Genomic DNA, 24,713 nt, shown 5'->3' with positions numbered 1-24,713 from the left:
CCTGACTCGGGAGGACCGGGCTGTCAGGAAACTCTGTCCGAGGACACGAATTGTGGGCCCCCGAGTTGTTATTATGAACCACCAGACAAGAGCGTGTGTTCGCCAGCAATTTGTCAGGACTAATTTTGTTTTTCTCCAATAATTGAAAATTAATGTCTTGAAGTGAAAGCAGATGTTCATGTCATCTTCTGAATTGGGATATAAAATGGGGCTCTGTAGATGGGCTCACTAATTTAGCAGCAATTTCCCTCTCGTAGCTAATGGGGGTGTTGGGGCTGGCGGTACCCAAGGACCAGGGATGAGGAGGCGAGAGAGAGCCGAGCGTGAGCTGCACAGGTGTGCTGTCTGTGGTGGATGCTGCCGAGCCCTGGGCATGAGGGCGTGGCAGGAGTGTGCATTTGGAGGGAAAATGCTTCCTGGGACTAAGAAACTTGGAGAAATCATTGTCTTGAGTACTCATTTGCATGAGAAGTATTTATTGAGCTAATTCAAGGCATTAGCCTGGAAGAGGTGAGGGGAGCCCTTGGTTTGGGGAGAGAGTGGATTCATCCATATTAGTGGATCCTCAGTTCGTCGCTTTCCCCTAGAGTAAAGCTGGTTAAAATTTCAGATTCCGGGCCGGGATCCTAGAGATGCTCACCCACCTGGTCTGGGGAGGGGTTCAGAACTCTTCATTTTTTTTCCCTTTTTAAAAATTGAGGTAGGACATACCTAGCATAAAATTTGTCATTGTAACCATTTGTGAGTGTCCGGTTCCATGGCATTAAGTCCATTCGCGTCGTTGTATAGTCATCACCACCGTGAACTTTCATTTCTCATCAGCAGCCTGGGGTTGGTGCGGTGGGGAGCTCAGCCCGCCACCCTCCGAGGAGGCCGTCCTGTTCGGGGTCTCCATTTTCCAGGGAGAAATGGAAACAGGGGCTCAGAAGATGAAGTGACTCTGAAGAGCTGGTAGTGCTCTTCCTCGCTCTGATGTGCGAGGTGGGTCGCGTGTGCCAGAAGCTGGGGCAGGGCTCGCCATCAGGACCCCAGTGGGCGCAGGGCAGGAGGGGTGCTTAGGAGCTGTTGAGTGAGCTGGTGACCATTCTCAGGGTCAGAAGGAATCTCTTTCCTTGGGGACACCATTCCTCTGGAGACTAAGACTGGCTGAGTGTGAGCTTGCCCAGTGGCCCTGGCAGGGCAGATCCCAGCGGCCTCCATACCTGCCTGTCAGGACCCAGACAGCCCCCCGGCCTCACCCAGCCCTGCACACTTCAGGCTGGTTTGTCTGTGACGAGGAAAGGGGAGGGACGGCTGTTCAGGAATGGCCACTTAGGTGCCTTGACTTCAGTCCTGGAGGGCCGGCCACCTCTGGCCCGGGGTGGGCACTGCAGACCCTTACACTGTTCTCCACCTCGGAGGTGCCAGCGCCTTTTTCTCCCTGGTTTTCTCTGTAATTGAAATCTGCCCTTTCATTACCTGGGCATGAATTATTTTTTGCAGCGTTGTCATTCCCTATCCTGCTGTGAGGTTTATCTCTTCTGTTGATCCTAATTAAATAAAACATACTGTTCACCTAACTCCTGTTGCACTGAATTTTACCTGCCTGAGGGCAGAGTGATGGCCATCTGGGCTTGGGCAGGGAGCAGGGCATGGCTGGGTAAGGGCGCTGGGGTGGTAGCGCCTGCCGCATCCGGGCTGTGTGTACTCCCTTGGCCTGGGACTGCAGGCCCTTGTAGCCACCAGCAGCATAGAGCACATTTCTGGTTCCTGAACTGAGTTATGACTTTGTCCCTAGCCCCCTGGGGCTGCAGGTTTGAACTTGGGGAGAGGAGAGACAATCACTAGCTCCAGAGGGTCCCCAGGGAGAGGGTGAGGGAGGAGAGCAGGCTCCCAAAGGGGCGGAATGGAAAGAGGGGCAGACTCCTGTCACCTAGGGTGGAGGCTGCAGAGAGTGCTGGGTTCTCTAGGGAGCAGCGAGCAGTGTCAGTGCCCGGGACAGCTCTGTGGGTGCCGTACGCCCCTCAGGGAGAGAGTGGCCAGCCAGGGGCCTGGCACATGTACTGGGAAGATTCAGACCCTTGCTGTTTTTGCCTTTGAACTTCTCAGGATCCTGAAAACCTCAGGTTAAAAGCTTCATGCAGACTTCTTTGGGTGTGTCTGTGGCATCCTTGGTTTCATCCAGCCTGAACTTGCACACTTTCACTCGCAGGGAGCTCACTACCTCGTGCACATCTTTGCATTTTTGGCTTGAATTTAACCTGTTCTTCTTCCCATGAAGCTGCATTCTGCCTCCCGTAATTTCAATGCATTGGTCCTGGTTCTGTCTCCTGGGGCCTTAGGGAGTAACTCAAGTTCCCAGTCTCCGAACAGCCCTGTTGAGAGTTGACAAAGCTTGCCTTGCTCTACTCGCTCAGTGGCAGGATCTCTATGTATGGGGTGCGGTCAGCCTCATGGGCTTCCAGGACCCCACACTCATTCATAGATGGCCTTGACCTAGGCTTCTGGGTCCTTGTGTCTAAAAAGGATTTCTTACATGACTGAGTAAATATGTAAACTGTTAAGGGAATAAATGAATGGGTGGACAAGTGAATGAGTGTGTAGTAAATAGATGACGGATGAATGAATACACGAGTTCCTAAGTGAACGACTGAGAGAGTGAACTGAGGGAACAGCTGTCCTTGAGGGTGATTCTGATGGTCTCTCCTGCCCCCTCCAGCTCCCCCCGGCCCCTATTCATGTTCAGGAGGTGCGAGATGCTCCACCCTGGAGAACTGGGCGTCCTCATGCCCCTTGGGGTTGGGGATGGCTCGTGCCCATTCCCCGCCTTTGCCGTCAGCCCGTACTGGGGGTGGCCGTGCTCTCTGCCGTGATTGTAGCTACTGTTTACTGAAGGCTTTGTGCCAAGCATTGTGCTAGATTGTAAAACATTTTTAAATAATGAAAGCAATATGAGATTTTCATACTAACTTTAAATAAAACAGAACTTTTAATTGAAGAAACTCCTCATCCTGCCTCCGACCATCCGGCCACGTTGCTGAGGGGGCTTCAGACCAGACAGATTTGACCCAGCTCGGTGCTGGCTGGGGCTCGCGGCCCAGCCTCCATTAAGCACCCTTTAAGACTTGCTTTATCTTTCACGGACGCTTTGCCCCTGAACAGCCCTCGGAGTCAGGGGTGGGGTTGAGGGGAAGGGCCGGGGTTTGTGCAGGAAGGAGAGAGTGAGATGTGTTTGCAGGGGAACTTGCCAGGAAAACAAAACTCAGAATGAAAGAGAGAGACCCTCTTCTCCCTGAAGGTCCGAGCCAAGATTGATTTCTTTCTCTCGTTGGGGAGGGTTGTGGGTTGAAGGAGACGTGCTCTGTGATCTGGGCACGACAGCTCCCTCTGTGGGCCTCAGTTTCCTTGTCTTTGAGATGGGAGGCACTTGGTTGGAGTAGCTGCCTGTGTTAGATCTTTTAGGATTTTACTTCCTGGAACAAAAGAAGGAGAAAACCCGAGAAGCTTTGGTGTTAAAATAATACAGGCTAGAAAGATATTGTTAAGTCTTTTCAAATTACCTTTTAAAGTGACCAGTCCACAGAGCGAGAAGTCTCAAGAGGTGGCCCTGGGGAACCCTACGGCAGGGCACTGGGTCCTCCCCTGCTCCCCTGGCCCTTTGGAAGGTTGAGGGGAACATGAGACAAGAGAAGAAATGTCAGGGTTTGATGGTGACATCGGTGTCTTTTCAGGTGTCTGACAGTTCAGCCTGTGGTGTCCCCGGCTCTCTGGGCTCCAGCGGCTTTGCCAAGCATTGCTGGAGCAGCTTCTCTCTGGTGCTTCTCTAAGCCAGAGACCACATGGGTGGAGAATGACCGAGTCCCACGTATGCCCATCCAGAGCCACCAGCAAGGCCAGCCCTGATCCCTGGAGAGGATGCTGGAGGGACAGTCATGACCAAGTACTTCCTTGTGCCAGGCCCTGCCTTCAGCCCTTCCCATGTGTCCCCCCACTCACCCCGAGTTCTCACAACAGCTCTCTGATTCATCTCAGTTTCACAAATGTACAAACCTCACCCCAAAGTCACATGGAGGAGGTAGCGGAACTGGGATTAGCTCCAGAGCCTGCCAGTAACTGTTACCTGTATTTATAATGACCTGAGGGGCCAGGAAGACAGCAGAGACACTCATGCTTTCTCTGGGGGCTGGAGAAGTCCCCGGGCTCTGGGCTAGGAGAGAGGGCCATGAGGGAAGGCACAGGGGTCTGTCCTGCTCCCCACTCTTGTAATGCTGCCTTCTGGCCTGTCCACATGCACATCTTAAAAAAGTAATAGAATCCGCTCCTTTCCTAGAGATAAGCACTGTTTTCCACAGGTATCTTTCCTTCCAGACCTTTTCTGTGGTGCACTGACACAAAAACATATGTACATACACCTATGCGTACCTCATTTTAAACCTGGATGGTCTCATGTACCGCTTGACCACACTGTCTGTCATTTGTTCTTTTCATGTAGCAGTGCGTTTCCAATCTTGGTTGTGCGTTAGTATCATCTTAGGCACTTAAAGCAATAACATTACCTGGGCCCCACCACGGATCAGGTAATCCAATCTTTGAGGATGAGGCCCCAGGTCAGGTTTTTTTTTAAAGCTTCCAGAGTCCTTGGAGTGTGCAGCCAGGGTTAAGAACCATTAGTGTGAGACATACCATCATGCTAGTGTTACAGACCTGTTCCATTTCCACAGCCACCATACTACAGAACGGATGTACCAGAATTTACCTACGATACTCTATTGATGGACGTTAAGCTGCTTCCGGTTTCTCACTGTTATAAACAGGATGCAGGGAGCATCCTTGTTTATAAATCTTCATGTTTCTTAGGCTAGATTTCTAGAAGTGGAATTGTTAGGTCAAAGAGGAGTTGCTGGAAAAATTTGAGAGAGAGCTCCAAATTGCCCTCCACAAAGGCTGTGTCGCTTTATCCTTCCATAATAGTGTGTGAATGCATGTTTCTCCTAATCCTTGCCCACGTAGGATGTATTCTTTTTTTCTCTTTCTTTTGTCTTTTCCCTGTCTTTTTCGTTTTGCCAATCTGGTGGGCAAGAAACAGCTCATTGTTTTAATTTGTATTTCCCTGATTACTAGTGAAGTTGACCATTTTTCTTATGTTCATAGACCATTTTTATTTCTTCTTCAGAAGGGGGCACTGCACTGAATGTGGAGCTTGGGGGTTTGGGCATTTCTTTCCCTCAGCTAGTCCTTTAGTCCTGTCTCTTCTTCCTTCCATCCATCTATCCATCATCCATTCATCATGCATCCATTCATCATCCATCACTCATCCATTCATCATCCATCCATCCGTCATCCATCCATCACCCATCCATCCGTCATCCATCCATCACCCATCCATCCGTCATCCATCCATCCATCCATCCATCCATCCATCACCCATCCATCCGTCATCCATCCATCATCCATCCATCCATCATCCATCCATCCATCCATCCATCCATCCATCACCCATCCATCCGTCATCCATCCATCATCCATCCATCCATCATCCATCCATCCATCCATCATCCATCCATCCATCAATCCATCATCTATCTATCCATCCATCCATCATCCATCCATCCATTCATCATCCATCCATCCGTCATCCATCCATCCATCACCCATTCATCCATCCATCCATCCATCACCCATCCATCCGTCATCCATCCATCATCCATCCATCCATCATCCATCCATCCATCATCCATCCATCCATCCATCCATCCATCCATCACCCATCCATCCGTCATCCATCCATCCGTCATCCATCCATCACCCATTCATCCATCATCCATCCATCCATCCATCCATCCATCCATCATCCATCCATCCATCCATCCATCCATCCATCACCCATCCATCCATTCATCCATCCATCATCCATCCATCCATCATCCATCCATCCATCCATCCATCCGTCATCCATCCATCCGTCATCCATCCATCATCCATCCATCCATCATCCATCCATCATCCATCCATCTGTCATCCATCCACCATCCATCCATCCATCCATCCATCCATCATCTATCCATCCATCGTCCATCATCCATCCATCCATTCATCCATCCATCCTCCTTTCTTTTCCTTCCTTCCTTCCAGATCCTGAGTATCTTACTCAGCTGAGACTCTCAGCCTGGGCTCCAAGGAGGATGCAGAGATGAACCAAATGGAGGCCATGCTCTCAGGGAACCCATAGTCTGGAGAGGATGTAAGACCCTAACCAACAGGACCAGACAGGACAGTCCAAGACAGAGGTGGAGGTTGAGGGCTGAGAGAAGTTGGAGGGATTCCTTTTGATGGGGGAATCAGGCAAGGCCTGGAATAGGGGCTAGTGTTTGATTTGGGCCCAGAAGGATGGACTCACAACACCAAGGGCAGCCAACATTAACGAACACCCCTTCTGTGCAGGCACTGGGCTATGTACTTCACAGGCTCTATCTCATTTAATCTTGACACTTCTGAGCGCTCAGGTGGGCATGTCGGACTTTCTTTTTCAGAGGCGATAATGGATCCTCAGCTGAGCTCCCTTCTCACGTGAATGGTTAAACTTTTCCAGGGAGGGCAAGTCAGCTATCCAAGGTCATACAATGACCTTGTGGCAGAATTGTGCCTGGGGGCAGGGCAAGGATGAGGGCGAGTGGTGGATCTTGCTGCTGCCACTCATCCAGGCCAAGGCCTGCCTTGGGAGCAACCTGGGATCCCAAGGTTCTGGGACATAGGATATTCTGAGCAGGCAGACCTGGGCTCCCACCCCTCATCTCACTCATATTCTCACCACGTTGCTGGTGAGCCTCAGCTTCGTTTTCTGTGGAATGAGGGCTCTGCTCCCAGGAAAGTCTCAGGAGGGAGCAAAAGCTTTGTAAAACCGAAATGGCCATCCAGAGGGATGGGGCACGGTCACTCTGGAGTAGCCTAACTTTGCCCTCTCTCTCTCTCTGTATATTGGTGCTCAGAATGCAGCGCCAGAAAAAATGGGTGGGAAAAACCTAGCTTTTAATCTGTCACCTGCTGGGGCGCCCCAGCCTCTTGGTGGTACCAGGTTGTGAATGAGGCTTCTGCGCCCCCATGTCCATTCTCCCCTTCTCATCAAGGACAGCAACCTTTCTTAAGGTGTGCACTGGACAGGCATGAGGAAGGGGGCTGTGTGGGAGGGCCTGTGTCCCAGAATTGGTGTGCACGTGTGTGCCTGTGTCTGTGTGTGCATGTGTCTTTGTCTATGTGTATGCGCATATGTGAGTGCATGAATCTGTATGTGTGCGTGTGTGTGCTGGCTCGAGTTTGCCTCTGTGTGTACACGTATGCATGTGCATGTGCATGTGCATGTGTGTGCACTGTGAGCGCCAGCCTCCAGGGGGAAGGGGCTCTTGCTGCTGCTTGCGTGGGTCAGACTATTGGGGTAGGTGCAGAGAAAATGCACATGGGGGTTAGACTTCGTTGTGAATTTACTTTATAGCCATTCATTTGAATAATTTTGGAGCACCTCCTCTGTGCCAAGCACTATGCTAGATCTGACCTCACAAAAGACAGAAGAAAGTTCTTTCTCCTTCTATGATTCACTTTACCAACTGTAAAGTTCGGGCTGTGAGGGTGGGAAATGAGTTTATATTGGTGTTTCCCAAAATGTATTCCAGGATTTTGTTGATTTTCCACTAAAAGAATAAAAAATGTTTTCTGTGGCCAGACACATTTGGCAAACACTGGTAAATGGAGTTAAAGTTTTTAAAACTTTTGACAGAGCCTCTCAAATGCTAATGCGGGACTCTCTCAGATGTTAGTTCTGATTTCCAGACTCATTTGATCACTTGTCATGGAATCCTCTTAGCTGGGTACAGCTTGGGTTTCTACGCTTTTAAGGTCTATCTTACCTGTTTGTCCATTCATTCATTTGTTTATTTCTTCATCCCACACACGATTATTGAGTACCTACTGCGTGCTGGGCACTGTTCAAGGTGCTGAGGCCACAGCGGTGGATAGGAGAGAAGTTTATTCTAGTGGAGGCAAAGGCCACCTACAAGTACATGAGTCAGTAACATAATTTCTGGGAAACAAAGCAGGTCCTGGGATAGGGAGTGGTGGGAGAGGCTGTCCAGACAGGGCCGTCTGGAGGTGACATTTGAGCCCAGGGTGATGGGGGAGGCATGATGGAAGCTGGGGGCTGGAAGCCTATGCACTTGGTGCTCTGAAGGGGCTGAGGGATGTGGGAGGAAGGGGTCCTTCCCTGGGAGGACCCGCCACTGGCCCAGCCTTCCTTGGTTTCTGTGGTACAGTCCAGGCTCAGAGAGGCTTCTCTGGGTGGTGAGTCCGTTTGATGGGGCTGTTTCTGGGCAAGGATGGCTTCTGGCTCCCAGTCCTGCCCTAGAAGCCTCCTTGCCCTCCTCCCCAAACCATGTGGTCCTATGGCAGTGTAACCCTGTGCACATCACCAGGAGGTCTCAGTGGATGGTCCCTCCCTGGGCAGGGGGGCTGTGAGCACCAACCCGCAGAGCCCCTGCCTGTCTTGGTCACTACCGTGTCCCCAGTGCCTGGCACTGGACGCACATTCCCACCCCCTATCTGACAGATGGGAAAATGAGGCCAGGAAGCTCCCACAGCCCATTCTCTCAGAAGCCCAGCCCAGAACCAGCTCGTTTCCAAGCCAGGGCTGTGACCCGAGGCTGGTGGGATCGGGGAGGGCAGAGACTTCCAGGACGGGAGGTGGGATCTAGGGGCCTCCAGGGCCCTCCTGGGGTCTGCCTGCAGAGTTAACCGGTGTGACCTGGGTCCTAGGAGATGAGGGGAGGGGGACGGGGATGAGAGGAGCTGACGGAGGCGGGGGAGGTCGGGGTGGGAGAGGCCGAAGAGATCCAGGGTTGGGGAGGAGGCGGGCCAGGAGACGGGGAGGGGCCCTGGGAGGGGGCCTCGGGGCTCTTCCCGCCAGCGAGCAGGAACGCGCCCCTCCCGGCCTGGCCTGCCTGGCCCGCGGGGCGGCCCGGGACCCTTTGAGGCGGCCGTCCTGGGAGCGCGTCGGGCCGCCCCTCCCGCCGGCAGGCTCCGCGGCCGCGGCGCAGTCGCTCAGCCCGGGGCTGGGCACAAAGCGGCCGCGGCGGGGGGCCGGCTGGGAAGGCTCGCTCGCGCCGCCGGTGGGCCCCGGCTTGTTCTGCACGGCGGGCCGCCCCCGCCGCCCGCCCCTCGGCGACCCCAGGACTCCTGAGTCCCAGGCCCCGCGCTGGCAGCTGGGGGCCGGCGGGGGTGGGCCGCGGCCCGCTGGCCAGCTGTGCGCCTCGGGGGCGCTGCGGCTGGAGCGCCGATTGGTCTTGGCTTCGGGGCGGGGGCGGGGGCGGGGGCGGGGCAGGGGGAGGGCGGTGGGAAGCAGCGCGGGCCATCCGTGAGTGTATAATAATCAACAGTAAATGTCATTGATTGCTTCTGAGCACTTCACACTCCGTAATTCACTGAAGCTTCACGGCGACCTCGGAGGTAGGGACTGGGATTACCCCCTTTTTACAGAGCAGGAAACTGAGGTCAAGAGTGGGAAAATAAATCGCCCGTGTCCCACAGCTAGGACTAGACAGGCTTCGAAAGCAGGGACCCCGGCCCCAGAGCCGTGCTCTGCCCCTGCATGGCGCCCAGGCCTGCAGGTATGGGGTATGCGGCGTGGGAGTGCTGTTTTGAGTGCATTTGTATGTGTTCAAGAAATTACAGACAGAAGATTAGCAGACAGATCTGAGTCATGATTCTGGGTTTGCCACTTAAAATTCGCTCACTCATTCATTCACAGGATGGATACTTCCTGACTTCATTCATTCCCTGGCTGTGTATTTCTGGCTCTGCTAGTGGGCTTCTGCTATTGCTGGTGCTCAGTAATGAGTGAGAAGGCTGGGTCCCTGCCTTCAGGGAGCTTACAGTTTAGTTGGGGGTGTGGTAGTGGGATTGATAAAGTGTGAACAGTTACACCAATATGTAGTTTTTCATGGGCAGACGGCTCTGGCGTCTCAGCCTTGGACAGCTGTCCTGGAAGGCCATTTCAGAGGATGTGATGTGTCAGCTGGCCTGGGAGGATGAGAGGGAAACACAAAGGGAGGTGGATGGTCCCCTCTGGCTCTGAAACTCATTCCCAGGGCCTCCTCCCCCTGCCTTGGGCCCAGCCCTGCATGGATGGGTAGGAGGGAGAAGGAAAGGCCGTGGTCCCTGCCCATGAGGACCTGATGGGACAAAATCTGGGGGAGTTTTGAGTATGTATGTCTGGAGGGACAGGGACAAGTGTAGTGGGCTCTCCTAGAAGGGCTGGAGCACAGATGAAGAAAGAGGCAGGGGAGGGTAGTGGAAGAGGTTGCTGGGTGTGGGGTGGCCCACTGGTCTTTTCTGGGGAGCCCCCCGAGCAGGCCTCTGAGCCTTGAGCTTAGACGACTTCTGAGTGCCACATTGTTCCAGAGGTTCTCACAGGCACCTGCAAGTAGCCAGAGTACGTTGGAGGGGGTCCCTCTTCATTTGCCAGATGAGAAAGGGAGATCCTGAGACGTCCACAGCCCTGCCCTGGCTCATATGGCGCGTGTGTGTCAGGGCCGGTGTCCAGCCGTCAGTCAGGCTGCTCATTTCCAAGGTCCCTGCGTCCCATGGACAGGGGTCCTGACCCCAGCTCACCAGGCCTGGGACCTCCGCTGCACATCGTTAGGGTTGGAGGTGGAAGGGAGATGCTGATGCTCCATCACTATTACCCAAGTCCTGAGCTCACAGCCAGGCCGGTGAGAAGACAGCTGTCCCATGTGCCCGCTGCATCCACAGTCAGCCTAAGCTGGTTATCGGAACAGGCTTTCTTCTGAATTTCCTGTCTTCATTGCCTCAAAATACCCATTGCTCAGACTCATCCGGGGAGTGCCAGGCCTGTCACGGGTTCTAGGTCCGAGCTCAGTTCCCTACTCATGCGGGCAGGGTGAGGCTGGGCCTGTCCGCAGACGTCTCTGTGCATCCTGTCCTGCCTTCTTTTATCAGGAGAGTTCCAGTCCTGCTCTTCTCTTGGAGACAGGTTCCACCTGGGACATGGGGGTGGCAGAAGAGGGTAAGGACATTCATTGATCATATATATTGAGGCTGACTGCCCAGCACATGCTGAGTGCTTTATATACATTTTCTCATGAATCCCTTGACAGCCCGTTGGGGTTGGCACCATTACGTTTGCCATCCTGCGGGTGACGGAACTTTGAGGGTCAGCCTGAGGTCCAAGGTCACATGTCACAGCTGGGCTGCCTGACACCACGGGGCCTACCCCAGTTACTCCCAGGGCCTCCTTCTATGTGCCTGGTGAGCAGGCGGCCCTCCTCCCCCACGAGCCCATGCTGGCCTGGGAGACAGACCCATAAACAGTTATGAACTCTGAGGCTGGTAACACCCTTGAGGACCCAGCTGGTGGCCACCCCCCCCCCCCCCCGCCGCCCCCTGCCACTACTCTCCCCCTCTCCTGCCTGCCCAGGTCTGCTCCTGAAGTTCACATGGGGGAGAAGGGACTTGCACAGTTTGGGGGTAGGAGGCTGAGGCCAGGTCCCCGGGACATTTGGGGTGGGTGATGGACAGGGCTGTACCTTCTTCCTGGTTTCTTAGGAACTGCACACCCAGCCAGGCCAGCCCCTCTGTTCTGCCAGGTGGAGATGGGAGCTGCTTGCTTGCTGTATTTAGGGTGGGGAGTCCTCCTGTCTACTGCGTCTCCCTCCTCCCCTCAGGCCCCAAGGGACCAGCTAGCTCAGCCCAGGAATCTTGGATGTGGTGGTTAGGGGTGGGTGGCCTTGCTGAGGGACTCCAAGATTTAAAGGGCCCAGCCTCTCAGCCTCTCTGTTTCTGCTCAAACCACCCCCTGGGCCGGAGACCTGGCCTGGAGCCTGTATCTTCTTCGCCCTCAACATTTGCCCTGGAGACTGAGTTGAACCTGAGGGTGTGTGAACCTGCCGGCCAGTTTCCGGCTGCCCTTCGGCCGGCCCGTCCTGGCTGAGAAGCCCGGGAGCAGCTCCTCTCCCGGCTCCTGAAACGCCTCTCCCGGCACCGGCCCTCTGCCTTCCCCGCCCTCCACCCCTCCTGCGCCGGCTTCCTGGAACCCAGGGACCCTGGAGGCTTCTGGACCATATCGAGTTGCCTGGGTGGTTGTTGCCCTGTTTTTTTGGGCCATGCAGGGTGGGGGAGCTGGGAGAAAAGCCGATGATTGGGCCAGGGCCAGCCAGGGGTGGAGGCTGACGGCTAACCCCAGTCTCCTGGGTTGCACTGTGGGCCCCCAGCCCCTGGCCCTGAGGGGCCTGGCTTCCCCGCCTGGCAGGGAACAGCCCTGTTTGGCATTTCCTGCCTCCCTCCCTTTCATTTTGCACCAGGCTCCCCAAGGATGCCTCTGGGGGGACGTGGGGCTGCTCTGACCGTTCTCCCTGGTGACTCGGGCCTGACTTGGCCTGGTACCACCACAGTCCTGCTGAGCCTGGGCCCAGCATGGGGTCAGCTGGATGGCTTCTCCCCACCCTCCTCAGACCGCACCTCCTGGCTGGACAGCTGGGCCAAGCTGGGCCCATGTCTGGGTCTGAGCCAGAGGCCGAAGCCGGCTGTGAGAGCTCCTCGCAGACCCCGTGGCTTGGGGGCGGTGGGATGTGGGGGCTCTGGAAGAGGCTGAGCGGCTGGGGGAAGATGGAGCCAGGGGTGGGAGAAAGGGAAGGACCAGCCCTCGGGGGCAGGGCAGGCTAAGGTCTCCCTGGATGAATTCTAAGGTGATTTTGAGAACCCCCAGGTCCCTGGCACTGCTCTGCCCTGGCCCCCCAAGGCCCACTGCACACATGGTTTTGCTTTTCCAGGCATCTTCTCCTGGTCTCCTCCCTCTGGGTGCCTTCTGAGCTCCTCGGGCCCCTCCCCCAGCCCTCCTGGGCCCCCTCCTTCCTCCTTGACCCACTTTAGTCCCCTGTTGCTGGGGGAGGGGAGTGCACAGCCGGCGGCTCTGATCCTGGCTGCCTCCCCCAGCATCCCTTGGGGCGGGCTCTGGATGGAGCCAGCAGGCTGAGCCGGCCCAGCCCCAGGGACTGGCACACAGCGTGCTCCGAGTGGCAGCCTCCCTGCCCCCTCCATGGACAGACAGTTCTGGACAGCTGCCCCTGCCTGGGCCCCTGGGAGGCCCTGCCAGGGCCAGGCTCTGGTTTCCCCCAGCCCCAGGGAGCCAAGGCTCCAGCGGTCCCTCCTACACGCTGCCTTGCAGAGTGCACTTCCCGAGGGGCCTCAGGCAAAGCCAGGCCCCAGCCTCCACCCATTCCTCCCCTGAATCTCTGCTGGAGAGACAGGAGCTGGGATCAAGGTCTGTGTCTGCAGTTAAGCTGTGTGACTCTGGGAAATCCACCAACCCTCTCTGGGCAACAAGGGATTTGGACCAGATCGCTAACCTTTATTGAGCATTTACTAAGTTTCAGGGACTCAACTAAGCATTTTAAATTTATGATCTCATTGTATTATCACAGCTATGTCGTGAGGCATGCTTTCCTAATCCCTATTTTAAAGAGGAGGCAAGTGAGGCCCAGAAGGGGAAAGTAACTTGCTCCACATCACACAGGCGTAACCACAGGGGTTTGAGGTGAGATGATTTTTCCTTGCTCTAACATTCTGGAATCCATCCTGATGGCGGGGCTGTTAACTCTCCCAGGGCTACTGCCTGGCCCTCTAAGGACTTGAGGCCCTCCTCCAGGTTTCCTGCCTGAGTCCCTCGTCACTCTGTCCTGGTTGTGTGTTGTCTGGGTCCCCATACCTGCTCCTGCCCTGCAACAGGCTGTGGGAAGCCAAGGTCCCAGGCTGCCCCTAGCTGGGAACTCGCCCCATCCGGAGCCCTAGTCCTGTGTCCAGGGCCTGGCCCCGTGTGAGCCCCACTCCTAGAACAGGATGTGTCCTGGCTGCCCCCGCGCCCGCCGCAGGGACCAGGAGCCAGCCTGGAGTTTCCGCAGGCCCTCCCCGCTCGCGCCCAGCCGGCGAAGCCCCTGCCCCTCCCCTGCCCCTCCCCTGCCCCCTTTCCACAGCCCCGCCAGAAAACAAATGTGAAAATTGGGGGCTGTTCAAATTTGGGAGCCGTGCTGCCCTCTCTGTGCTTTTTGTCTTTTCCTCGAGTCCTGACATCCGCCCGTCCTCTGGGAGCCTTTTCATCTCAGCCTGTCGTCTTGCTGAATAAAGGCGGGGCTGGGAGGCGGGGGCTCTGGGGGCCGGGTCAGGACACCTTCTCTCATTTGCCTAATTCCCTCACTCGAGAGCATCTCCTGGTTACGCATCTTCCTAGCGCGTTTGGTCAGGGCCGCCGAGTGTCTTTTCATGGACACTGGAAGTGAGTGTAACAGCCCTGTTTGTATTAGCTGGTGAGCGTTATTTGCATAGTGATTGTTCTGATGAAACAAAATAATCGCTTGCAGTTTACGAAACTGTATAAATACGGGCGCCTGGAGCCGGCGCATGCGCAGCGCTTCCTCCCGCGCGGAAGTCCGTCCTGCTCGGGGAGGAAACTCGGGCTCCAGGAAGAGCCCAGCCGGAGGGGCTTCTCGCAGGAGAGGTGCTTCCCAGCGCGGCTCGAGTCTGGGCTGGGTGTGGCCTGGTGGGTGGCGCTCGTGGAGGCGGAGGAACCGCGCTCCGAGCAGGGACTCGCCAGGGCGTCGGGGTCGCCGAGGTGAGCGCGAGGGAAGCCCGGACCTGAGCGTCAGCTCCTTGACGTTGCCCTTCCAGCCTTTTCCATTAAGGTTGCAGGCTGGGGACTGAGGCCCAGTGTTGCCCACAGATATGTTTTGATTGGGTTGTGCTATATTTAAGAGAAATAAACCGACATTAAAATATCTGGAGATTTCACGGAAAAAATCGTTCGAATTTCTTGCTTCTCTCTCTCAAAACAAATAGGCAGATGTGGGACTGCTCAGCCCACGACCCTGCCTGGAGCAGCCCTGGCGCTGGGGTGGAGGCCGCTCCTGCAGGAAGGGTGCGCTCACCACAGGCTCTCACGTGCTGCCCGCGCGCCCGGGGGCTTGGGGTCCTGATTGCGCTGGGTCCGTTCCCCCCGCGCCCTGCAGGCCCGAGGCTCGGCGGCCGTGCACCGGGCGTCCTCTGCATGCTCCGCTCTAATCTGTGAGGAGGCGTCTGCTCAGGCCCTGCGGCTGGAGGAGCTTCCCCTGGGCCCCCTGGCTCTGCTCCAGCGACCCTGGGTGCCAGGCGTCCTGATGTCCATATTGGCTGGGGCAGAGGTCTGGAAAAGGAGTCACTTTAGGAGGTCACACCCTTATTCCCAGGAGCTCGCCTTTGCGCGGAACGTTCCCGGCCTCCTCCTCAGCGGCTCCCTTTAGAGCCTGCTGCCCCCAGAAGACAGGCGTTTCATGATCTCAGACTGTTTTTTAGACTCAAGCGACATCGCCCAGCTTGCTCAGCAGATTTAGCCCGAGTGGCTTTTCAGCCGATTCTAACACATTTCAAATCCACTCAGGTAGGGCAGGCCCAGAGTGACACCTGTCCAGTGAGGGAATGGTTTGACGAAGGACCTGGGCTGGAGCTGGGCTCGGAGCTGAGGAGTGGTGCCCATCCCACACCCCAGGTGCCGTGGCCTCGGCAGCAGAGCCCCAGAAATTTGGTTACATTTCTGGAGAGTCTACTTCGTAGGAGGAAAAGTCAAGCAACAGCAGGGGGTGGGACTGGTCAATACCCCGCCCCCACTCCCCCCCTTCCCCCGCCCTCCCCCCAACAGAGCTATCGGCAGCCTGGGGCCGGCGCCCTGAGGAAGGGGGTTCCAGGCCTCATCGTGGGCAGCCCCCCACTCGGGACTCTGTCCCCTTCACATAGCGTCCCTTGTTACCCTCGCGGCCGCTGCAAGTGGCAGTCTGTTATCCCTGTTTATAGATGAGGCGGCGAGGCGCCAAGGCCGAGGTCACACCAGTGCCGAGAGGAGGAGGTGGGTTGAGCACAGGCCTCTTGGCCCCGGAGCGTCTCTTAACATGACCCCGTTTTCTCCAACTGTAAAATGGGAAAAATGTCCCCACCTCCTAGGGGTGTTACAAAGATAAAATGATCTAAGAAAGAGCTCACCGTGACCCCTAACCTCTACTTGTCAGAGCAGGACCATGGACACAGGTCTGCAGAGGGTTCTCCAGCTCCTTGTTACTGGGTGGTGTCCTGAAGCATAGCCCTTTCTCCCGTTTCTCCCTCCCATAGTCTTTATGATCTGTCTTTTGACCATTTCACTGCTCTGGACAGAATTTCTCCTCCAATATCCTGAGGTTGTGAAATTCTCCTGGGGGAGGATTGCATCTCTGACTGGTTGGGGCTCCCCTGGGTAGGGAGTGGTGCAGGGAAACCTAAAGAGTCTTCTGGAAGGAGGAAGAGCAGTAGGCCAGCCACTCAGTTTCAACAAAACTGGCTGGCCGACAAGAGATCAGATCAGTTGGGATGCTTTGGGCTGCAAGACGTGCACTCCAAGTTCAAAACAGCTCAAGCATGAGGGGATGGAATGTCTTGTAGGACGAGAAGTCTGGGGGGAGTGTGGCTACAGAATGCTTAGTAGAGCGGTCAGCACTGTCAGCAGGGACCCAGGTACCTTCCATCGTTATGCTCCGTCCTGCTCAACACATTGGCTCTTGCCCTCAAATTTGTCTCTTCTTGGTGGAGAAATGGCTGCTGTGGTTCCAGACATCACACTCCCAGACATCAATGTCCAAAGACCAGGAGAGAGAAGCTCCCATATACAGGCCTGTCTTTAGAGGAAGGATACTTTCCCTAATTGGCTCTAAGTCTCTCCCTTGTGCCTCATTGATGAGAATGGCATCCCCTGCATACCCTAGACCAGTCACAGGCCAGCGTGTGGAGCATCGCTCCAGGGGCTCTCGAGAGCCCCAGCTTTCCTTGGATTTACTGGCCTCTGAGGATATGGACAAAATTTGAATTGGGTCAGCAAGAGAGAAATGGGTGGAAAGGCTGCTGGGGAGGTCCCCAGTGCTGTTTGGGGACAGGCAGACTCTAGGAGGCCTGTGTCACACCTGTCTTTCCATGCAAGGTTCTGGAGCCCCTCCCCTGTCCCGTTATGGCCCTCCATCCTACTCTTTCTGGTCCCTATCTCCTCTCCTCGAGTTCTAGGACTGTACCACCTGCTCACATGTCTTTCCTTCTGTCTGAGTCACTCTCCGCCTTTCCTGCCTGGCCATCTCCTTCTCCTCCTTCTGGGCTCAGATTCAGTGTCTCCTTTCCTGACCACCTTTCCCCCAAAGCAGGCCCGCTCCCGTTAGTCTCTCTCTGTTTCTTCTTTTAATGTCATGTTATTCTCGGTGGGAATTTATTTATGTGGTTACCTGTTTACAGTCTTCATGCACTGGACTCTCAGCTCTGTCTGGAAGGGGATGGGGTTTGACTGTCCACTCCCGTGTCCCTAGGCTTCAGGAGACAGGCCAGAGGCGGGAGGAGGGGTTAGAAAGTATCTGCGCTGAGCAGGCGTTTAGTAAACAAGGCCCGAATGAAGGACCACTACTCACCAGGCCCTCCCTGGATTCCTTGTCTCTTTCCTCTGACTTGTCTGCTTCTGTCTGTCTGTCCCCCGGAACCCCGAATTCCTTGTTGTGTTCTTTACTCTTTGAGGAAGAGGAGAGGCGGAATGTCTCCATGAGTCTGGGACCTTTTTCTCTCCAGTGACCAGATCACTGGAGGGGCTTCTCCAAGGGCTAGTTCTGCAGAAGTCCTTGCCTGGAGGCAGCCCACAGTGGGCACCGTGGGAGCGGCGCGGCTGGGAGCCCTGGGGCAGCCCATCTGGCTGTTGGCTCAGTGGCTGAAGCCAGTGGGCAGCACAGAGGCACATCTGGGTGCCTGGAGCTGACCTTGCCCACACGGGTTGGGTCCCCTTGCCCTGAGGACATTCTTTTTCACTGCTGGGAGCCCCTCCGCCCAGGAGACAGTGGGGTCAGCCCTTCTCAGGGCTGTGGAGCGCATCCCGCACCTGGGAAGGGCGTTCACTTCTTGGTGTTGCTGCTGCCAAATCATAAGGCCGGCATGGGAGCCAGCCGGTCATTCTAGACAACACAAAGGTGGAGAGAGTTGGCTAGAGTTCTTTTAAGTTTGAAGACAAGGAATTGGAATAATTTTGAGGAATTCCTTGACTGGAATAGTCGGATTGACCATTGACAGGGGTCAGATGAAGTGGATGGACACACCCACATGACGTGGATGCTGCCACATTGTCCCCAAGGCACTGGGGTGGGGATAGGGAACGGCAAGCCCAGGCCAGGCCAGGCAGCACTGGGAGGAGTGGGGGCGCACCGGGCAAGTGGGGGCTTGGAGAGAAGGGGAGCGGACCCAGTTTGGGCGAGCCTGCCCCGAAGCTGCCCTGATTCGGGTCCTCAGGCTGCCAAAAACCTCCCTCAGTTCGGAAGGCTGGGGCCCCTCCCTCAGGGTGGGGAAGGAACTTTCCCGGGTCTCCAGACCTCTCCTCCATAGCTGGTCGGATGATAGAGTGTGGCCTTGCTCTGTGTGTGCTGGTGTACCCGGGTCCCCATGGGCCGTACCTGGTGCCTGGTGCCCACCCCAAGGGGCCCTCTTGGGGACGCGCTGGCTGCAGTGTGAGCCTAATGAGCAGAGTGCTGGGGAGGGGCTGTGGTCTCCCCACAGGGCTCAGTCTCCCCAAGTACCCCCACGTGCGGCCATTGAGGCTGGTGGAGCCCTTCCCAGCGCCTGCTGTTGCTTTTAGGGCTCTTGCTTATGTCGCCTTTTCTTTTTCAGTGGGAAGTGTCGGCGTGAGTAATTATATATATTTTCACAAACTCGAACTATGCTTCATTTAAACTTCTATAAACATGTCTGTATAATTCTAATTAACTGCTCACATAAAGCCATCAGAAAGTTACATGGGGAAAACTCATTTGCCAGACTGTTGCCTAAAAGCCAAGGAAAATATTATGTTCTTCCAACAAACCGACTATTCATGTACACTGTTCCCAAGACAAACAGGCGATATTTGAGGACAAGCGAGATTTTTAAGCAGTGATCGTGAGCCTCTTGTAAGTGGTGTTCACCAGAGTGTTGGCAGGGTGGGTGGCTTTGATTGAGTGATAAATGCTCTTCAGGAAAAATGCCCTGGACCTGGAATGTGGGGTCAGGACCCTGGAGATGGGCCATCTCGTGGAGCTCTTGTTAATGTCCATGGGCAGGAGGCCCCTCTGGATTAGTGAAAAGCCTGAATCAGAGAAGAGTCAACGTGTTTCTGTCAAGCTCTTTGAGCAGTTTCTTCTTGGGTCTCTAAGAAAGTGTGGGCGCACTCTTCCTGGGGCTGCTTTTATAAGTGGGTGAGAATGATTTGAAGTTAGCTTTCACTTATTCATTCATCCATCTGACCAATTATTACCGAGCACCTGATGCTGCTGGAGCAGGACTCTGGGTGTGGCAGCGAAGGAAAGGTCAACAATCCCTCTCCTCTGGGGGCTGATACTCTGGCTGTTGGTGGTGTTGGTGGCCGGGGAGACAGTACACAAGATAAGTGAGTAGACTGTGTGTGGTGTGCTGGAGGTGAGGGCTAAGGGAGAAGATGAAGGAGGAGAGGTGTGGGGAGCTGGGACCAGCAGGGGCAGTTATAGATTGGGTCGGGGAAGGGCTCACTGAGGAGGTGACTTTGAGTGAAGACGTGAAGGAGGTGATGTGACTCTGCAGGCAGTGGGAACAGTACGTGCAAAGGCCCTGAGAGGAAAAGTGCCCGGATGTCTGAGGAAGGGTGAGGAGGCCAGTGTGCCTAGGGCTGAGCAGGTGGCAGGTAGAAGTGGGTGATGATGTCAGATAGGCAATGGGAGGGCAGGGAAATTGAATCAACTCTTTCATTATATATGAGAAGATGCTTCTGAGCTGCCCGGCGGTTATCTTTTTCATTTTCTCTACTTCACGGAAGAGAAGGGCGTTAGCATTTTGCAACACTCGCTCAGTTGCAAATGATGAGAATAATATACAAAAATATAGAGAGGAAAATAAAAATACCCCCAAAGTTCCCCCTACAGAGGACCACTGTTACATCTGGGGGTTCTCCTTTCAGGCGTCTTCATTTTGATCATCTGCCTTAAGTCTCTCCTTTGGAAAGGTCCGAGAGCAATGCTCAGTCAAGGCCCCGCGTGAGAGTCACGGGTGATTAATTTTGGGATTGAAGATTAAGGAGGTTTTGTTGCGCCCTTAAACACCTTGAAATTGGGGTCCAGGTAGTTTCGGAAAGTTGTTGACAGCTGAAAAAAACTGTTGAAAAGGAAGGGCTGGTGGTTTTGTGTAGACAACATTCAGTGGTAACACAAACATGAGTCCTTATTATCTCCAGGCACTAGACATAAGTAGTCTTCATTCAGTTCTCTAATTTTTTTCCAATTTTTTTATTGTACTAAAATACATATAAAATTTACTATCTGAGCCATTTTTAAGTGTACAGCTCAGTGGTATTAAGTACATCCATCGTGTTGGGCAGTCGTTACCACCATCCGCCTCCATAACTCTTTTCATCTTGTAAAACTGAAACTCTGGACCATTAAACTCTAACTCCCCGATCCCTCCTCCCCCAGCCCCGGCACCCGCCATGCTGCCTTCTGTCTCTATGACTTTGACCACTCTGAGTACCTCATGTCAGTGGGATCATGTAGTGTTTGTCTTTGTGACTGGTTTATTTTGTTTAGCATAATATCCTCAAGGTTCATCCATGTTGTAGCCTATTGCAGAATTGCCTTCCTTTTTAAGCCTGAATAATATTCCACTGTGTGGATGTGCCACATTGTGTTTATCCATTCATCTGTTGATTGACACTTGGGTTGCTGCCATCTCTTGACTATTGTGAATAATGCCACTATGAACGTGAGTATCTCTTTAGGACTCTGCTTTCAATTCTTTTGAACACCTACTCAGAAGTGGAATTGCTGGATCATATGGTAATTCTATTTTTAATTTTTTGAGAACTTGCCACGCTGTTTTCTATAGCAGCCGCACCATTTTGCATTCCCACCAACAGTGCACAAGGATTCCAATTTCTCCATTCTTGCCAACGCTTGTTATTTTCTGTTTTTTTTTTTTTTCTTTTTGATAGTAGTCATCCTAATGGATGTGAGGTGGTATGTCATTGTGGTTTTGATTTGCATTTCCCTGACGATTAGTGATGCTGAGCATCTTTTCATGTGCTTATTGGTCTTTTGTATGTCTTCTTTGAAAAAATGTCTATTCGAGTCCTTTGCCCATTTTTGAGCCAAGTTGTTTGCTTTTTGGTTGTTGAGTTTTAGGAGTTCTCTGGATATATGATTTGCAAATATTTTCTCTCATTCTGTGTCAGTTCTTTCTAATCTCATGACAACTCTGTGAGGTTGGTGCCATTATTATCATTGACAATAACCAAGAATCAGTGAGGTCTCGGCTGTCTCCACATTGCACAGATAATCAGGGACAGAGCTGATAATGAGACCTCACCATTTGAATCCCGATTCCGGGCAGGAGTTAGAGTTGAGGATGCCACAAGGCTGTCCTCATGAAAACCCTCGTGAAAACCCCAGTGAAGGCGTTTGGTGCATCCTTCTGACAACGAGCCTGACTCGTGCTCCTTCCCGTAGTGGCTTACTGTGTCGCCCCTGCTGCTGTCTGCCTCTCTGACGTGCTCTCAGGAAAGGCACCTTGGGAGGCTGTCTCTTGGTTTTCTGGGCTGGCTGGACTGGAGATGGACGCCACAATGCACATGATGCTCAGCCCAGGCCTTGGCGTGCAGCAGCCCTTTTTGATAAGCAGAAGTTTTTATTATTAGCAAATTCTTCTGCAACCTTGTCGGGCCGTAGAAAAGGGACACCTGGAACTACCTATGTCGTGTAGGGCCAGATGGATTAGACCTGAATGTTAGGGTCTGTTTTTAGCTGCTTCATTCATTCAGTCCCTCACTCATTCATATCGAGGTGTAATTTTTCCAGCAAGGAGATTCCCTTGGTCTCAAGTTTCCGGAGGCACCTGGTACAATCTAGATTCCAATTAGCTTAATTGCTTCGTATTAGACTTCTTAGAAAAGATTTTTTTTCCTGCTGATGGCTGCGGTTCCAGGAATGTCTACCCCCACCTTCTTCCTTCCTGCTTCTTTCCAGGCTTGTTTCTTTCAACTTTATTTCTCCAGGACCAGCCTATACCTTAGTCCTCTTAGTCCTGGTGCTGTTGTGTCAGTTTACATCTTAGTGGCCAAAACAGGGTGGAGAAGACACTAGGAAAAAAATTATACAGGATATATATTATAGTATATACAATACCTTCTTGCATAGATTTTATATATGTCATATATCTCTTTCTAAATAGAAAATTCCTTTTTAGGTTGTGTGTGTGTGTTTTACTGGAAGAACTGGACACAAACTCTACCCTGAGTTCTCACCCTGTTCCTCTTCCTTTTGCCATCAACACCAGATTTTTTAAAAAGTACTTTTCAACAACCAGAGGAAACAGTTACATCCTGATTGACACACAGGATGTTGGAGCAGCGTTCTTGCTGTTAAGTGATCAGGATTTCAGCCAAGGGAATATAATGAAATCCACATAAAAATTTATTTACCTAATGAAAATCCTGGAGTAATGCGTAAGTGGTTCTCTGATAATAAAATGCAAATCTAAAACTATAACCAGGAGGACAATAATCTTCATTAAACGTATTGTCTAGAGGAAGCCCATGACATCCACTTAACAGTGATTTGATTTGTTTAGTAATTTCCACGTAATATTTAAACTTTATTTCGAGCCTTAAAAACCTGCCCATGAGCTTCTTTCCCATACGAGAGGAGGGCAGCTGCGGGTGGGTGAGGGTGCCAGCCTGGTGCGTTCTCAGGGCCTCTGCCACGGGGCACCCTAGGGTGGAGTCCTTTTCTAGGCAGCTCCGTGCCTGTCAGAGAGGCGGGGTCCGGGAAGAGAAAGCAGGGGTCGGGTTTCCTTCTGCGAGGCAGACCTAGGAAAGATCCTGTTCTGTAGGAAAACATGAGATCTGAGGACTAGAAAGGCTTGGAGAGGGGAAGTGACTTGCCCAGCTTTTTCCTTGAACTCTGGTGGAACCCTGGTCTCCTGGCCAAGAGCTCCTGCCTCCCGGAAATCCAGCCAGGGCCGAGGACTTGAGTGATGCTCTCCCATCACTCGGGCACCACGTGGGCGTCTTTGCAGGTGCTTCCCTGGCCCAGGACCATCCAGCGCAGCTCTCCCTTAGGCCTGGGGTGACTGGACGTCAGAAGCAGGTTGGAAGTACTTTGGGGGCAGGCTGACCTGGCTTGGAAGCCTGGCTTTGCCTCTTATAAGCTGAGTGACAGTGGGTGTGGTCCTCAGCCCCTGTGAGGCTCAAGGTCATCGCCTGGGAAAGGGCTCTAGTCTCCATCTCCAGGGCTGCTGCGAGAACCCTGAGAACCGTGTGCGGGAGCCTGTGTGGTTTTGGCCTGGGGGCTCCCATGCCTCACTGTGGCTCAGAAGGCTCTTGGGTAGCTCAGAAGCCTCACAAGGAAGAATTTGTGTCTCGGCCCTTTGCCCAAATTGAAACTGATGATCTAAGCCCTAGATGAGGAAAATCAGCCTTTGGGACTTTTAATTCTTGACAATCACAAAACCCCAAATAAATAGCAGATTAAGGCTGTTGGGTATGTGTGTGTGTGTGAAGTGTTCCCATCAAACATAATGATATTAACACTCTTCCCTCACGTTTTCTTTCCTCCTCTTTTTTTCCTATCAAGTTGCAACCTTTTTTTCCTTTGGAATGTTGCAGAGCATTTTGAAAATATATTAAAATGAAAAGAAGATAACGAGTCACCCATAATCTCTACCAAGAATCTCCTCCCGAAGGCAGCACAGGACTGCAGTTGAGAACACAGGCCCTTTCAAATACCAGTCTGGAGCTTCCTAGCTGAGCGCCCCGTCTGCTCGGAGCCTTGGTTTCCTCCCTAGCCTGCAGCCCTGTCCCTGCTCCTCTGCCCGGTGGTGAAGATTAAACAAGATAACGTGTGTAAAGTGCTTAGTGGAGTGCTGGCACTTAGTCAGCGCTTGATAACGGGCACCGCTTTGTTGTCAGAGGAGAAAAGGTTGCTCTGAACAGAGGCCTGTGAAATGGAGAAGGGAGGCGCTCATCCAGGTGGCGGTGCCAGCCGCCACGGGCCGGCCAGCCATAGTGCCGGAGCCGCCATCCAAGGGCTGGCTCAGGTTACTCCTGACCCTTTAGCGACGCTGGTCAGAACTTGGAGCCTCTTTAAGTTCAAGGTCGATCACAGGCCTTGTCCCCTACACGGGCCTCTCTGCCGTGCCCGAAGTCCTTAGTCACTAGGGGGACCTGAAGAGAGAATGGGGATGACTCAGGGCCGCCTATCCTGACTTCCAGGTCATGCCCCAGGACAAGGCCTTGCTGGCAGAGGGTCCACACTGTCGGCCTTCCAGAGGGATTGGGGATCCGTTCACGTATCTGGAAAAGAGTTAAATCCTGGCTCTGCAGCTGACTGACTGGGCAAGTCATTGAACCAGTCCGAGCCTCAGTTTTCTCATCTGTGAAATGGGGGTAGCAGTAGTATTCTCATCTCGGAAGGTTGCTTTGGGGATGCGGTGAGACTGGACATGCTTCCTGGCCTGCAGTAAGCAATCCTGTTATTATTCTCCCAGGGGAGAAGAGAGAGGAGGGGATGCACTGGGCCGAGGGGTGGGGGCAGGGGACGTGGGGAGAGGGAAGTTGCTAGAAGAGCTCAGTTCTCACTCATGGTGTGGGCCTCATCCCTCTGACCCTGCCA

General features: G+C 53.7%; 1 protein-coding gene across 2 annotated transcripts in view; it reads left to right on the top strand.

Moving 5' to 3' along the window:
* The window catches only part of ZNF423 (zinc finger protein 423), a 319,304-nt gene that overhangs the window by 7,168 nt on the left and 287,423 nt on the right, over positions 1 to 24,713 (top strand). Inside the window, exon 1 of one of the 2 annotated variants that reach the window (XM_008517006.2) lies at positions 9,382 to 9,468. The exons of the other annotated variant lie outside the window; for it this stretch is intronic. Coding sequence (XP_008515228.2) covers positions 9,402 to 9,468 — 67 coding nt within the window. The 5' untranslated portion in view covers positions 9,382 to 9,401. Of the gene's footprint in view, positions 1 to 9,381; positions 9,469 to 24,713 lie in introns of those variants that run through there. 2 annotated transcript variants of the gene reach the window in all.

Source organism: Equus przewalskii, chromosome 3 (assembly GCF_037783145.1).
Source record: "Equus przewalskii isolate Varuska chromosome 3, EquPr2, whole genome shotgun sequence".
NCBI lineage: Eukaryota > Metazoa > Chordata > Mammalia > Perissodactyla > Equidae > Equus > Equus przewalskii.
Note: the sequence above shows the minus strand (reverse complement) of the source record. Positions and strands in the feature narration are given on the sequence as shown.